Source organism: Grammomys surdaster, unplaced genomic scaffold (genome assembly GCF_004785775.1).
Source record: "Grammomys surdaster isolate TR1022 unplaced genomic scaffold, NIH_TR_1.0 125947, whole genome shotgun sequence".
Taxonomy (NCBI): Eukaryota; Metazoa; Chordata; class Mammalia; order Rodentia; family Muridae; genus Grammomys; species Grammomys surdaster.
The window spans coordinates 549,660-565,436 of NW_021620769.1; the positions used below are offsets into that span (position 1 = coordinate 549,660).

General features: G+C 42.4%; 1 protein-coding gene and 1 pseudogene across 1 annotated transcript in view; one reads left to right on the plus strand and one right to left on the minus strand.

Annotated features, from left to right (window-relative positions):
• The window catches only part of LOC114609172, an 18,069-nt pseudogene extending 14,251 nt beyond the window's left edge, over positions 1-3,818 (minus strand).
• Positions 3,819-12,863: 9,045 nt separating this feature from the next.
• The window catches only part of Ttc29 (tetratricopeptide repeat domain 29), a 184,827-nt gene continuing 181,913 nt past the window's right edge, over positions 12,864-15,777 (plus strand). The window contains exons 1-2 of the mRNA XM_028753402.1: positions 12,864-12,955; positions 14,780-14,863. Of these exons, the coding sequence (XP_028609235.1) occupies positions 12,864-12,955; positions 14,780-14,863 (176 nt within the window). The remainder of the gene's footprint in view (positions 12,956-14,779; positions 14,864-15,777) is intronic.

Consider the following 15,777-nt stretch of genomic DNA (forward strand, 5'->3'; position numbering starts at 1 on the left):
CCCCCCCCTTCTTTTAGGCTTTTAGGCATCATCTTCTTTGGTGCCGTTTCTTTTTTTTTAGATTAATTTTTTAATTGGATATTTTATTTACATTTCAGATGTTATACCCTTTCCCTATTTCCTCCCCACCCAGAACCACCCCCATCCTATCCCCACTCTTCCTGCTTCTATGAGGATGTGCTCCCATCCACCCACCCATTCCCTCCTCCCCACCCTCGAATTCCCCCACACTGGGGCACCCAGCCTTCATTGGACCAAGGACTTCCTCTCCCACCTATGCCCAACAAGGCCAACCTCCCCTACATATACAGGTGGAGCCATGGGTCCCTCCCTATGTGCTCCCAGGCTGGTGGTTTAGACCCTGGGAGCTCTGGTTGTTTGGTATTGTTGCTCTCCCCATGAGGCTACAAACCCCTTCAGCTCCTTCAGTCTTCTCTCTCACTCCTCCATTGGGAACCCCATGGTCAGTTCAATGGTTAGCTGTGAGCATCCACCTCTGTATATGTCAGGCTCTGGCAGACCTCTAAGGACACAGCTGTATCAGGCTCCTGTCAGCATGCATTTCCTGGCATCCACATCAGTGTCTACCTTTGGTGACTGCACATGGGATGGATACCCAGGTGGGGCAGACACCCCTCCTTCAGTTTCTGTCCCACACTTTGTCTCCATATTTGCTCCCATGAGTATTTTGTTGCTCCTTCTAAGAAGGACTGAAGCACCCACACTTTGGTCTTCCTTCTTCATGAGATTCATGTGGTCTGTGAGTTGTATCTTGGGTATTGCGAGCTTTGGAGCTAATATCCACTTATCAGTGAGTGCATACTGAGTCACTTGGAAAGGACACCCTTCAGCCTGTTGAGCTGGCTGCAGGCTGTGCTCCAGGTTCCCAGCTCTTGTGAGCTGTCACCCATGCTGGGATGGGCTTTGGTGATGCATTTGTCTGTGCGTCATTTCTGCCCTTACAGGTAACCCCTCATACACATTCCTGTAAGTACCCTCAATAAAATTCATTGATTCACTGCATTGGACTTTGGTGGTATCCATACCATAGTCTGTCATGGGCTCCTTATGTGGGCCGAGTAGATGTGTGTGTTGCTTGTCTCCAGGAAAAGTCTTGTCACCCAGCACTATTGCAACATTAAGATGGTTTATGACTTAGTGACTATGAATCAGTGATCAATTCCTTTCTGTCATTTTAACTACATTTTCCATTTTTGTTCCATAGTTTAACTTCCTTTTATCTGCTCCATAATTCTCCTGTTTTATCTTATTGCTGCTTTCTTAAGATCCAGAAAAGCTTATGACAAATGAAGATGCCTAGCTCCCTTCCATCTCTATATTCAGTAGCAAATTTATGAATATCATAAATAAGTCAATATAATAACACATACAATGAGAACAGCAGAGAATGCCAATGGTTGTGAGAGTCAGAGGCCCTCTGGGCAGAAGCAGAAGGGAGTGGGCAGAAGGATGGGCCTGGCAAAGCAGGCCACAGCACTGCTGCTACAATGGACAGCTTTCCAAACAAGCCTGAAATCACTGCTCAGCATCTGCAGGTGAAGAAGATGAAGGAGGTGGAGTAGGACTGAACGCCAGGAGAAATGTGGATCTGAGCACAGTACGGTCCAGCTAGTCTGCATTCTATTGGCCTGCCTCTTCTTTAGACACAGAGCAGGGAGCAAACTTTAAACCACATACTTCTTTAGACACAGAGCAGGGAGCAAACTTTAAACCACATACTTCTTTCTGACAACATCAAATGAACGGTCAAGAAAGCATGTGCACTCCAGATGCACATGTTGATACATCTGAATAGATAGATCTCTTGTTTACTCTAGTGGGTGAAAGGGATCGGCATTGGCTCAGGACACCCAAAGACCAAGTTCTCAGCACAAAGGAGACTGCCTCTGGAAGAGAGGGGACAGTGGTGACCCATAGGCAAATGGCAGTTCATAAAGGTTAAAAGAGAAACCCTGTGTAAAAGGTGCTTACTTGTAATTTGGCATGTTAATTAGGTGAGCCAAAGGGAGCTTTTGGTTGGTTGACATCAATACTTTGATAGCTGGACCTTGACAGTCTCATGAGGAGGAAGTGACCAAATAAGGAAATGGGCCTTGGTGGCTAGCTTTAGGAATGCATGGAATCTAATGGCTTTTAGCAAGGCAGAAGGGGTGGGAAAGTAGGACAAGGCCTACCAGAGTCATTTTGTCATGCTTGGGCTGGCCAGAGTCCCCTCAGTGGGCACAGCTTGAGAGGTAGTTCTCTAAAGAAAAGTGTCCACTGCAACCAGAGAAAATTTGGGGAAACCAATCCCATTCAGAAAATAGACGACTTATACCAGAGTTGCAGCTAATTCCTAGGATGGCCACTGTGGTGAGCTTCGATGTCCAGCATCCCCAGCATTCACGCTTTCCTCTTTGCCATACCTATCGATTCCTAATTTTTAGGCTCCTCATATTCAAAATATAGCTGACATTTCCCCGCCTGTCCTTGAAGCTGATGTGCGGAAGCCCTTGCTGGTGGTTCAACTCGGCAGGCCGCTGTTCTGTGTGTGCGTTCCTCAGATAAAATGCAGATACTGTGGCCAGATTGTGAAAGACTTCCTCAACAATGATCTCCACATCCAGTTAAGATGTAAAACAGATGCTGGGAACCGTGGACTGATGGTCCAGTTCTCTTGTTGATTTCTGTTACTGACAGCTGACCCTACTGATAAGCATTGTAGCAGCCAAGTATAATAGACTATATAAAAAAAGTCAACATTAAACAATGAAAAACTTTCCTGTTGGCAAATACACTTGGTAGAAAACAATTATAACCTTAAAAATATGATACATTCAGTGATGACTGAAAAGAAGTTCTGTTCATGGAAAAGACTGTATTAAAAACAGTGGCAGCAGAGCTCAGTGGTAGAGGCTGTACTCCCTGTGTTCAGAGCTGTGGGGCCAGCATCTCCAGCTCGAAGGCTATCCTGAACCAGCAAGATGCTCATCAGGTAAAGGCACTTGTCTCAAAGCCCAGGGAACTTTGGGTCCCACAGACTGGAAGAAGAGAAAGCTAACTCACCCTCAAAAACTCTTACCTCTACGAGCGCGCGCGCGCGCACACACACACACACACACACACACACTGAAAATAAATCCAATGAAGCAATATAAGAGAGGCTACAGATCCTAAACATGATTCTTTCCATATACAAAAGCATTAATAAGGAGCTGACAAGTGTTTTCAAAAATTTTATAAATAATATATAACAAAATGGTAAAAATAATGAAAATGAAAAAATATATTTGTTAGATGTTAAAAATTCAAATCAGGCAGAGCGGTTTGGTCGTTCATTGGAGGAGCATCTTCTCGTTCTGCTCAGCGATTGTGGCTCTTATTCGAGCACTTACAGCGGCGCGTCGGTGCCAGCGAGGGCCTCAGACTTCGGCTTTAGGTGAAAGAAAATGGCCTGAACCAAGCAGACGGCCAGGAAGTCCACCGGTGGGAAAGTTCCCCCCACCCCCCAACTCCCAGCAGCTGGCCACCAAGGCGGCCCGGAAAAGCGCGCCCTCTACCGGTGGGGTGAAGAAACCTCATCGCTACAGGCCCAGGACGTGGCTCTGAGAGAGATCCCTCGTTACCAGAAATCGACTGAGCTGCTCATCCGGAAGCTGCCATTCCAGAGGTTGGTGAGAGAGATCGCCCAGGATTTCAAAACCGACTTGAGGTTTCAAAGTGCAGCCATCGGTGCCCTTCAGGAGGCTAGCGAAGCATACCTGGTGGGCTTGTTCGAAGATACCAATCTGTGTGCCATCCACGCCAAGAGTCACCATCATGCCCAAAGATATCCAGTTGGCTCGCGGGATACGGGGTGGGGGGTCGGGGGGGGGGGAGAGTTTAAGTTGAGGTGGTTTTTATGGCATTTTGTAGTAAATTCTGTAAAATACTTTGGTTTAACTTGTGACTTTTTTGTAAGAAACTGTTTATAATATGTTGCATTTTTACCTAAGTCATTCCATCTTTCACGCAGGATGAATGTGAAGAGTGACTGTTCACAGACCTCAGTGAGGTGAGCACTGTGGCTCAGGAGTGACAAGTTGCTAATATGCAGAAGGGATGGGTGATACTTCTTGCTTCTCATGATGCATGTTTCTGTATGTTAATGACTTGTTGGATAGCTAGTAAGGTACTAGAATTGATAAATGTGTACAGGGTCCTTTTGCAATAAAACTGGTTATGACTTGATCCAAGTGTTTAACCATACATCACTGTGATAAAATGTGGGCTTTTTCAAAGGTTGAAGATACAAGTTTTAGCCACAGTGTAACAGTTTCCTTTAAAAAAAAAAAAAAAAGTAAATCTGGCAGCTATAGAATACACTATGTGCATTTATAATAGCTATTTTATATATTGTAGTGTTCAACATTTTTACATTAAATGTTTTACATTTACAAGTGGTGGGGAGTCTTGTCATTAAGGTGTGTGTAATTTAGTCCAGTTGGTATTTCCTGACTAGACTGCATTCGTTTTTAACAAAGCAGAACAATGCTATGCGTATTAAATCTTGCATAAGTCCTCATTCTACCACATGTTCACTAACCCCTGACCCTCTGGCTGGTAACACAACACTAATGGGGATTTTATTTATAAGGGCTCTAGAGTAAAATAACAAGCTATTCACACCAGCATCTGTTACTAATCTAGTTAGTGCAGCTTCTCATTGTGGTGTTTAGTCTTATGCCTAGATTGAGTTTGGTTTTGTTTCTTTTTAATCTTTAAGGGGAAAAACTGTACAAGGTTTGTTTTTCCTTGTGGAGTTTATAAACATGAGGAAAGAATACAGCTTCAGCTTATTGGACCTCTGCCAATGAAGATGGGTTAGGTTACACCTGGTTACTATCCTGGCAAAAAAAAAAATCTCTTTTATAGAGATGGCCTTCAAGTGGTTTTTAAAAGTATCCTATTGAAGTTTTTAGTTCAATTATGTATGTTGACTAAATTTACAAATAAAAACTTGTTTATTCAAAAAAATTCAAATCGAGGGGCTTAATATTAATAATCAGAATCATAGAAGAAAACATTTAAAAAGGAAACTATTTGTAAAGTAATACCTTACAGTTATGTAAACGTGAGGAAGGATATACAGGATGTTGACGGAAGGAAGGATTCTTCCTCAAGAACCTAATGAGATGTCAAAACAAAAAAGCATTAAACAGCATTAGCTAGCTCTGACGAAGCATACCTATAAATCCTGTGTGTGGAGGATGAGGTATTCCAGGGTAGCCACAGCTATGTAAGGTCTCACTGGAAAGAGCCACTGTGACTATTTCACCTATCATTTACAGGTGTTTGGTTTCTCTTTAAAACACATGGTAGCCGGGTGGTGGTGGCGGACGCCTTTAATCCCAGCACTTGGGAGGCAGAGGCAAGTGGATTTCTGAGTTCAAGGCCAGCCTGGTCTACAGAGTGAGTTCCAGGACAGCCAGGGCTACACAGAGAAACCCTGTCATGAAAAAAAAAATAAAAAAAAATAAACACATGTTAAAGTGACAGTTTCCTCATTTCTCAGAGTTGAGGGGGATCCTGTAAGTTGTGGCCAATGAAACGTGAGAGAAAGTTGTTGCTTTTATTCTAGATAGAGCCTTTGAAGCCAGTGGGCAATTTTCTTCCATTATCATCTCTCTCCACAGGCAAGGTATGTCCCGGTGGCAGCCCTTGCAGCCCAGGTCTGCCATGACAGTAGCACAGAGCAGAACCCAAGGCTGACTTGTGACAGCACATAGCATAATTCAGAAATGCTTTGATGTTTTAGGGAACTAAGGCTCGTGACTGTCATTGACAACATAAAGGAGATCATCTACACAAGAGGGACAGGTAAATGGGCTTCCTGGGTCTCCTCATGAGTGTCAGGACTAGCAAATGTAAAAGGATACTTTCTAAGTACCAAGGGTGTACACTTTACCAAAGGTTGTAGGGAAAAGTTGGACAATATCATCCCCAAAAGAACTCAGATTACCTAGAATACTCTTTCTTCAGTGTTGCAAGGGGACACATTCAATAAAACACTTGAGTCAAAACAGAAGGACTCTGAGAAATTTTCCTGAGGGAACTGATGAGTGGGGTGTCAAAATAGCATTGAGATCCATTATGGGGAGTGGCTAGGATATGGTGGCATCCACTGGAGGATTGGAGTTTGCATTTGAAGAGAGTTTTGACTTATCCTAAATACCCATCTTCAGAGCACAGATCAGAAGACACTCTGAATGTAGTAGGTCAGTAACAGCTTGAGTGGTCATCTGTATCTGCTACCCATTCCCCTTTGAATTCTAGATGGGGAAGAAAGAATCAATTGGAGAAATTTCTGTCTGTCCTGTCAATCATTCAGTTAATTCAAAACCTGTGTAAATACATACCACACCCCTGTCCCCATGCTATCACAGGAAATTAGACAGGAAAAAGGAAAGACAAAAACACATATTTAGCTGACACTCTCAAAGAAGATGGGGGTCATAGTAAAGACATCTATAAGTGAGAAGAATAAAGTGAGATGAATTTTATGTAGATAGAGATAGGCACGTCCTTAGGTCTGAAATGCTTTCAGAAGGATCCAAGTCCCTTGAGAAAGAGAGTGGCTGAAGCCAGCACCCTTCACTTGGAGGAAATAGTTTCCCCTTTATTTTTGTTACAGTTGAGCTTTCTATCATTTGCAAAGACTTATCTCTAAAGAACCTCATGTTCAATAGAAGGATCAGTCATAGACTTTCCAGTGAGATAGGAACAGCAAGCTAGGAGAATAACTCCAAACAGGCAGGATAGTTTTCTAGACCTCTAACTCAGATGGGATTACCTGTGAGACAACAGCAAACAGAACTCACAAATCACCCGTGCAGAAAATCATCAGAGAGCAGAGTCTGGGGGAGAATTCACAGGGGTCAAATGGTTAAAGGTGGTTCTGAAAGCTACAGAATGAATTCAGGAGAGCAGATGAGGCTCTCCCGGTGTAGACCAGAGGTGGCGCTGGCCATACGTAGTCACAAAGATCAGTTGTATGTCCACGAGAAATAACTGAATGCATGGAAATAATGAAAAGTACTCAAGAAAAAGCGGAACCCTAAAGGAAACAACTAAGGGGCATTCAGAAACTCGAAGGCCCTTGGATTGTGGGACTTTCTCTGGCGGGTCCACTGGAGGAACCAGATCTTCTTGCGGGCCACACCCATTCATCAACAAGGCCCCTCTTCCAAGCACCGCCCCCACGCTTGAAGAGTCTTGGAGCTGACCAATCCCAAAGCCCATTTTAGCCTAACTCCGCCTCCTTGTGTCCCTCCGCTTCCCTTTGTTTCCCTGGAGACGCTTTCAGTGTCCTCTGTCTGCACCCAGCCAGGCCACCAACCTGGGATGAGAGTACCGGGGCCCAGCACTCACCGCCTGCAGGAGCTTAGTCAGGGGACACAGAACCACAGCCCCAGAGCCAGTTTTCTGAGGTTTGTGGGTCAAGGTTGGGGACAGGACCTGGTCAGCTCCCAGGAGAGTAGGCTGCTCTTCCTTCCCAAGAACACTTTCCTCCATTACTTGGGCCCCAGTTTCCGGAGAGTAAAGGCCCTTTCCACTCACCCCCCCCCCAAAATCAATCCCCTCCCTAGAGGAGAGGAAGGCGCTCTTCTTGCCCCCTGGACCACCTGGTCCGCCAAGAAAAACCAAATATATATAGGCATAGCCAACCCGTTCAGAGGTGGGTGGAAACAGAAGGGAAGGAAGCTATTCTCCTTTCTCAGCTGTCGTTAAAAACTGCTCGGGCTCACAAATGTCAGAGAAAGAACTGACTATCCTGAACCATATTGGAGTTAGATTATGACAGCACACGTATTTCAGGTGTTTGGGGGGGCACTTTGTTGAATTAGTGATTAGTTTCATAGTGTCTAACAGGGATGTTTTGCTTTTTGGTTCAGTTAAACATGCTACAAGCTGGGCACACAGTACTTAGTTATTTATCCACCGGCGTGAGTGAGTCTTGTTTCTTTACTTGAGCACAGAGGAATTATGTTGCTAAGTACTTTTTATTTTTTTTCTCTTTTCTTTGCTGCTGCATTTTGCTTACTGATTTTTTTCAGAGGCATCTGAGAGCCCAGAGCAATCCAGAGCAAATCTAAGTTGGATGTAATGCGTCTTACCTTCTAAGGCTTTCCCTACTTGATGTTTTAATTGTGTCACTACTAAGTGTCAGGTTGTGGGAAATGTCTGATTGCTTTTTAATTCACAACTCATCCAGCTGTCCACCACAACATGCTAGGAGTGTCCAAAATTTCAAACCTCTTTATGTGAACTTGCTTTTCAATCTTGTAAGGAGAATAGTCTATCTACTCAATGTAGTCTGTGGTTTCTTTTATCTTTTGGAGCTAAAGAATTCTTACATAAAAAGTTCCGAATCAGAAGAATGACTTTGTGTATTGATGGGAAAATCATATTTATTTTGAATTTCTTGGTGATGCATAATAATTTGTTTGCTGGGTCTGTTGGCTTTGTTTCCCTCATGTCAGCTTCCACTGTCACATTGATCGGACCGGGAAATCCAGTCATTAAGACACGGTTCCTCTCTAACCTGCCACTGTGGAGGACACAGTCATCTGCTCTCTTTTGTGGCTCCTGTTGGGGACATGTCAAGGGAAAGTGGGCAGAAGGGTTGCTCTTTGAAGAGTTTCACTTGGGGGCCAGAGATGTAAACTCCCACCATGGGACGCATGCAGCCTGACCCAGAACTCTCAAACCTTTATCCCCTGCTTCTCCATTCTCATTTGTCTTTGTATGTGGGGGCCAAACTCAGGCTGTAACTGCAGCTGATGTGAGTGCCAACCAGCAGATCAAAGGATGTGCCAAATCTTTTCTGAATACCAACTGTGGAATGGCTCCAGGCGGCCTTTTGATCTTTGCTTCAGCCACATGTAGTACTGGCAATGAAGGGGAGGGGGAAATGCCCCCTGGGTCCTCCCTAGTGCACTGCTTCAGCCTGGGTTCCAGGGGCTAAGCACATTTTGGTACCAGCCTGAGAGGTACCCTCCCTCTCCTCACTGAGCGATTGCCTTCTTGCAGCTTTCTTTTGTAGGGATGAGTTGGGGTCCACCCTGATGGCCAATGGTTGAGGGTGGCTTCCATTTTTGCTGTAGGTCTAGGTCAGGTAGTACACAGCAGGAATGGACTAAATTCCTTATTGCTAAGTTGAAGTTAGAACACCCAGATCTGGGAATCATGGGACAATGACTCAAGTCATGTTAACAGCTTTTGCCGCTTTACAAACAGAACAAAACCCTGAAGAGAAAGCCCACTTCACACACTGGCATTTCCTCCCACTACTTCCATCCTCCTCAGCTGCTGTTACTAGTGCTGTTACCTGCTTTAATAAAAACATACATAAGACCAAACTCATAAGGCATCAAAGGGAAGACAGTTACTTTGGAAATTAATTTGGTGCAGGATCACACTCAATATTGAGTGAGTTTCAAATCCCACATGAAGATGTAATTCAAACTACACAGTTTTATTGTATAAATAGATGAAGTGGCACCCACACATTAATTGTGGAAAACAAAATACCTTTGCTTAGCAATCATAGGCAAGGTAGGCTATGGGCTGAGAACAAGCAGAGAGCCTGCCAAACAACCATTCGATGCTTAGCTTCCACTCCGCAGTGCAGATGGGCTGAGCGACGTTTTTCCGGCATGCAGTTAATAACTTTTTTCCCTACTTTATAATTCAGCTCTGACCACCCCTCATTCAGAGTTTGTGCCTTGAGGCTTGCCAGCAGGGCTTGCAATACTTACATTAAACTAAATTTAAGAGTAAAGGTGTTCCCGCTGCTCTTGCTCTCAGATCAGAGGAGAGCAAAATGAAGGAGCTGGCAGCTGAAACTTTAATGGTGGGGAACGTTGACTTACAATTTAAAAAAAAAATCGCAGTTGATCTGTGTGACAACGAAGACACATTCTTTTCCAAGTATATCATTTGCATTTGATTTCATTATGTGCTTATATCTTCTGGAAAAATTCAGCTAATCTGCTTGCTTTTGTATAACAAAAGCCAAGGGGTGCCAAGGTGGAGAATGAGGCCCATATCAGAACTCCTGACACTGCCCCATCACCTGCACATAACTGAGTGCCTGGTGTGTGAGAAGCTCCTTGGTGAGTCGTTTAAAGGCCTCCACAACTGCGCAGACTCCCTGGCTCCAATGCCGGCTCTACTATGCCCTGTAAAGCAGAATGGGGCCTCAGGATGTCATCACTCATGGGTGTGCTGAATGGAGGCCGTGGTAGCTCCTGCTGTCTTCATTCCCCTTGAAGCCCACTAGGGGTAGATAGGAGGGGCTTACAGCTGAACGCATTCCACTGTACTCGGTAACGCTGAGTACTCTGGAATAAAGGCCTTCTGGATTCTGGAGTGAGCTTCTGGAAGGTGGGCTTTCGGAGCCTTCTGGTGTTCCTTTAAGCACATCCATGAGGATTGTCCATTAATAGTCCAAACTTCTTAACACATATTATGTTTAAGACTTTGATTTAATAAATTCTGGGCATCCAGATAAGCCAACTCATAACATTTGATCAGAAAAATTAGATCTTTTTGTTAAAAAGTTATTACATTATGAAGTTATCCCTTGTAATTATCTTCTGTTGCTTATTCTGCAGAAAGAAAAAAAACTACTTTGCAAAAAAAAAAGAAAACCTACGTTGCGTTCAGACTGTGCTTTAAGTGTGTAGCTGTGCACAGGCTATCTGCATATGCCATAAAAGCATAGAATATGTCCCTTTATGATCCATGCAGCTAATCGTGTCTACATAAACAGAGTAATGGGATTCTAATGTATCAGAAATAAAATACTAATCTGCATTTAAACTATCTCTTTAATTATGCAAAAAATACTTTAGTCTGATGTGATAGTCGTCCTTAGAACATGAGACCAAACCTATCGACACAACTTTCACAAGACTTCCTGTGATGGTTTGGTGTCCCCCTCCCCTCCCCTGGTCCCATAAGTATCTTAGTACTCCGCTGTCTGTATATGGCTGTCTCAGGTCTCACTGCATCTCCTTCCACCTACCTCTCCTGTCAGACTTCACAGATGCCTCAGCAGTAGCCCTTCTGCATCCTGGCATTCCTTTCCCTGTGGCATAATCTCAGAAGAATCTGGGTAAACCTTTCAAAGTAAAGCTGAAATTGTGTCACCCCAAAGGAACCAGGATGGATCCTGGTATCTGGAAGACCTACAGTAGAAAGAGTATTGTGTCAATCAGGAAAACATAAGAGTTTCTACAGTAGCTTCAAAACTCTGCCTCCCTAATTTTAACTTCGTCTCCTTATCTCATGTGCCCTCCACTGTTGCTTAGCATTTGTGTGGTATTTCTTCTATGAAGTCTTTTTTATCACCATATGATGTTCTGTTTATTTTGCTTATGTAACTGCTGTTTACTTTTCTGAGTATCCACTTCCATAATGGAAATTTCATAAGATCAGAGATCTTTGTCTATTTTGATAGGCGGTGTGTCTACAACACTTACGACAGTGCCTGTCACAAAGTAGTGGTTCAGAGAATAATCTGTTGACTATTGGGGCCTGAGTTGATGGTTTTACTTCAGATCACACACGTATAAAATGAGAGTGAAAAGCGATTTGAAACTTAGAGGCAGCCTTTCAGATTGCTGAAGGGAGGGAGTCAAAGCTGGTATGCACAACAGTGATGGTGTCACGAACATTTGCCCTTTTTAACGCCTCCCTACTTAGGTAGAAGGTAGACTCTTGCAGCTGAGAGCCTTGTCACCCTTTCTTTGTAGGTCCTTCGGGTACTAAGATCCACCTTGCTTTCTTTGGGGTCATAGTTTTAATAACTTGACTAATTCTCCTTTCTCAATGCTAATACCCATGGCACAATGCATTTCAAAAAAAAGGCTGCCATCATCTCTCCTACCCAGAATTCTCTTCTTCAAGTGTAACTATGACAGTCTTCCACAGGTGGATGGTTCTGTATTCACATGCCTTGCATAAGGACAGACTTGTTATGACAGGACTGTGTGGCCTGGAGGCCCTGACCTAAGAGGGACTCGGCTTCTTGACTTTTCATTAAAGTTCTTGCCTTTGAAGCCCTGTGTTGGCCCTGAGAAATCCTGAGGCTGCTATACAATGAGAAAATTCAAGCTAGTTGACCACACTACATGCATGAGCTCTAGAAGATAGCTCTGTTTGGGTCCCAGATGATAGTCCCTTCTACCTGATAACTGAGTGGAGATAAGCCCTGTCCCTAGTGAGGTTACTTGAGCTTCTAAGCACACAGAAGAGGTGCAGTCATGAAGGGTCAAAGAAGAGCTACCTCTCTTACACCTTATCCAAATTCTTGACACATTTAAGGCATGAGAGGGAAAGGTGTTTTAAACAACTTTTAAAACCAACACCTTTTAGAATAATTTGCTATGTCACATATTTTAGCTCTCTGCCTCCCCGGGGAAGCTGCCTCCTTACTGAGAATCATTCTGGCATCTATCATTATAAGGGACTCCTTTATTTCTGAGAGTTGTAACAGGAGAGCAAAGCATGAATCTGGAAACCCACAGCTATCCAAAGAGGCTTCATTCTTGCACTGCAACCATGGCTGTTAACAGAACTGCTAACAAAGTTGAGTCATCAATGCACTTAACGTTTTTCTTCTAAACCACCCTGGTGTAGAGATACAGACAGTTGTCCAAAAGACAGACAGTAGAAGAGACGAGAGACACAGCCCCATATAGAGACACCCTCACCTCAGACAATACACAGGACGTTGCTAATATCTTATCTTCAAGGAGTCTTTGAAGATTTATCCTTTTGTAACTGTCATTTCTGCTTATATTTTGCAGCCCCCAATGGCCGCCTTTCCCCCACTTCCCATGACTCGTACACGGCTTGCAATCTTAGCCAGGCAGAAGCTACCATGCTCTTCAAAAGCAATCCCAAGGTATGCAGCCCTGCTTCCTACAGAGTACAGGTCCTGCAGCCAGCAGGGTCAATAGCAGCCTCAAAGACTGCAGTTGTGTAAAGAAGAGAAATAACACCATTGTTATAGTCAAATATTCAAAATTACCTTTTTGAAAGGTTTCATGAGACTCCCTTAAGCATAATCATTATATTTATTTACCAAGCTGGTGGTCGTTTAATTTTTTTATTTCCTATGAAATTATTTTATGTTTTTATAGCGTTTCAAGATTGTTAAAAAAAATATGTACAGGCAATAAAGGAGAAGCTTTAGAATGGAAGCAAATGCAGCTTTTAGCTCATAAAGTCTCCAACACTGACTAGCTTCTGTTCTGGAGGGCTATGCTCTTGTAGGATGCATGCTTCCTACTGGGATAGATTGGCAGACCAGATTTAGCTCCTGAAGTGACAATAGGGACTGAAAATTCTTCCCCATACAGCTGCTGCTGACGAATGGCTACCAAGCTACTGGAGTTGTCAGAAAATCCAGAACAAGAAATTGATGCGTTTATATTTATGAATATTAACAGATACTGAGATACTTTGAAGGTGCCATTTGCCAGTGTATTGACATTCAGGAATACACATATTGCTTATGACTAGAAATAATTTGCATATGTACTTTTGGCTATTTTCTTTTTGTGCATTTATGTCAATTCCTGTAAAGTAGAACCATCAGATTATTGCAAGACTTCTTTGTTCTTGTCTTGCATTTTTAGTCTTTTTTGGGAAGGCTGAAGCCTGTGGACCAAAGTAAATGCATAACCAAACCAACACAAACACTCTTGGCTGAGATTAAGTGTTATTCTCTTTTAATAAGCACATATGGGTGTGCGTGCACACATGCATGTGTATGTTCTCTAATGTTTGAAATATTTACAAAATTCAAAAAAGCTTGATTTGTCTGTCTTTTTGCCCTGATTACATATTCTTTTTGAAATGAGTAATACACACAACTGCTCACTACTTCCCTGAGAGTAGATGGATTTTTTTGAAAAGAATGTTATTAAAGAAAATATATTTATTATCACTATCTAGGGTAAAGTATTTTACAATCATTCTTTAATAAGTATTCTGTAAGTAAAAGCATGACTGTTTAGGGATGTTTAGTGCCATGCACACAGGCTCTGGGAACTTAGTCTGTATTTAGTTTCACAAATATAGAGGATGTTAGAATGAACACAATTTTCAATGAAATCTATTTTAAAATGTTTGCATCTTGCATCTCAATGATTTGATATTCATGCACTATTTGAGAAAGAAACACAAGCAGGTTTTAGTAGGACATGATGGGGCACACCTGTGATTGATCAGCGCTCAGAAGGCAGAGGTGGCCTCAACTCCTGCCTCGGCTGCAGAGCGAGACTTGTCTGAAAAACAAAACCAAAACAATAGAACAATTGGGGAAAAAATAAAGCTTTTCGACAGCATTCCAGGGAAAACTTTAATAATCTTTGGAACATGTTTCAGACATCTGAATCAAACAGCTGTTCTTGACTCAAGTTCTCTACCAAAGAAAATAGCAAGCGTAATGCTGCAACACCCGTGAGTGAGCTGGGAGATGGCAGGACCCCAGCCTGTGACCTGTGGTACACCTGTTATTCATTAGGTCTACTCTTCCCTGTTTTCTGCCTTTTGAGTTATTTAGAAATGATCCAAAAAAAATGTAAGGTTGCAGCTACAGCAGAACTCTCACTCTGGACGTCCCTGTCTATTGAGTGTGTCTTCTTTCCTGGTAGCATTCTGGGTTTGGAAGCCTTTCAACTTGGTCGGACAGTACTATATTCTTTCTTTCTATTTCATTTAGGAGCCAGTTGATCAAAGAGAAAGATGACATAGATTATTACCTGGAGCAGAATTTCAAAGGGCTGTCGAAAGAAGAGGTGGCTGCGTAAGTGTGGCCTCTTAATGGCACTTTAATATAAAGTTTGTTTCTTTTGTCTGGATTCTTTCTTGGAATTTCAATGTTCCAGTGCAGTAAACTTTTTTCACTAGAACATGGCATTTAAAAATTAAAACTCATATTAAATAGTGATAAGTCACGTCTATTGATCTTACACACATCAAAGTCTTTAAATTTTTGGCTCTAAAAATTCTTATATTTATCAAGATATTATACTAGCACATTTGCAATTATTGAGTTAAGTCTGAGCCATTAATTGCTTATTAATCTCCATTTTAGGGAATGTTGCTTCTGTGGGGAAGAACAGAGTTTTTAAAGAAAGATATGTATTTTTTTCTTGATAGTTAAAACAATGAAAAATAACTCTTAGTGGAGTATTTTATTCCCTCTGTCCAAGAATATTTAAAGGTATCAGTGAATTCCAGTTCAATGTCAAAAGTAAAATTACTTCTAAGTTGTCTGGATCTGCTAGTTTATAATTAAGTAGAATCTAATCTGTGGGATGAGTGGCAGTATGAAAAAATTCCATGTATATTAGAAGAATAGATAGAAATTATATCTTTTATTTATATTATGACTATGTTCTATATCTAGAATACCTGTTCTTAAAGAACAGCTGTAGAGGCTTAAGGTTTCTTGTGTACAGGTTTAGTCTTTAGGTACAAGGACTGAAAATGGACATCTTGGGAGGGTACATACATCACACCAAATTAACAAATACCCACTGTCATCTTTAATGTAAAAATTTTTAAAGAATCTAATAGCACAGCTAAGAAACAACAATATACTTTCATGTAGAGAAAATAAGACTACTGTGAATTACCCTGAGCATGGAAGAGGTCTCTAAACTAACTGGACTCTGTAAATACGTAAAGCAATAGCAGGGAGGAGAAGGAGGAGGA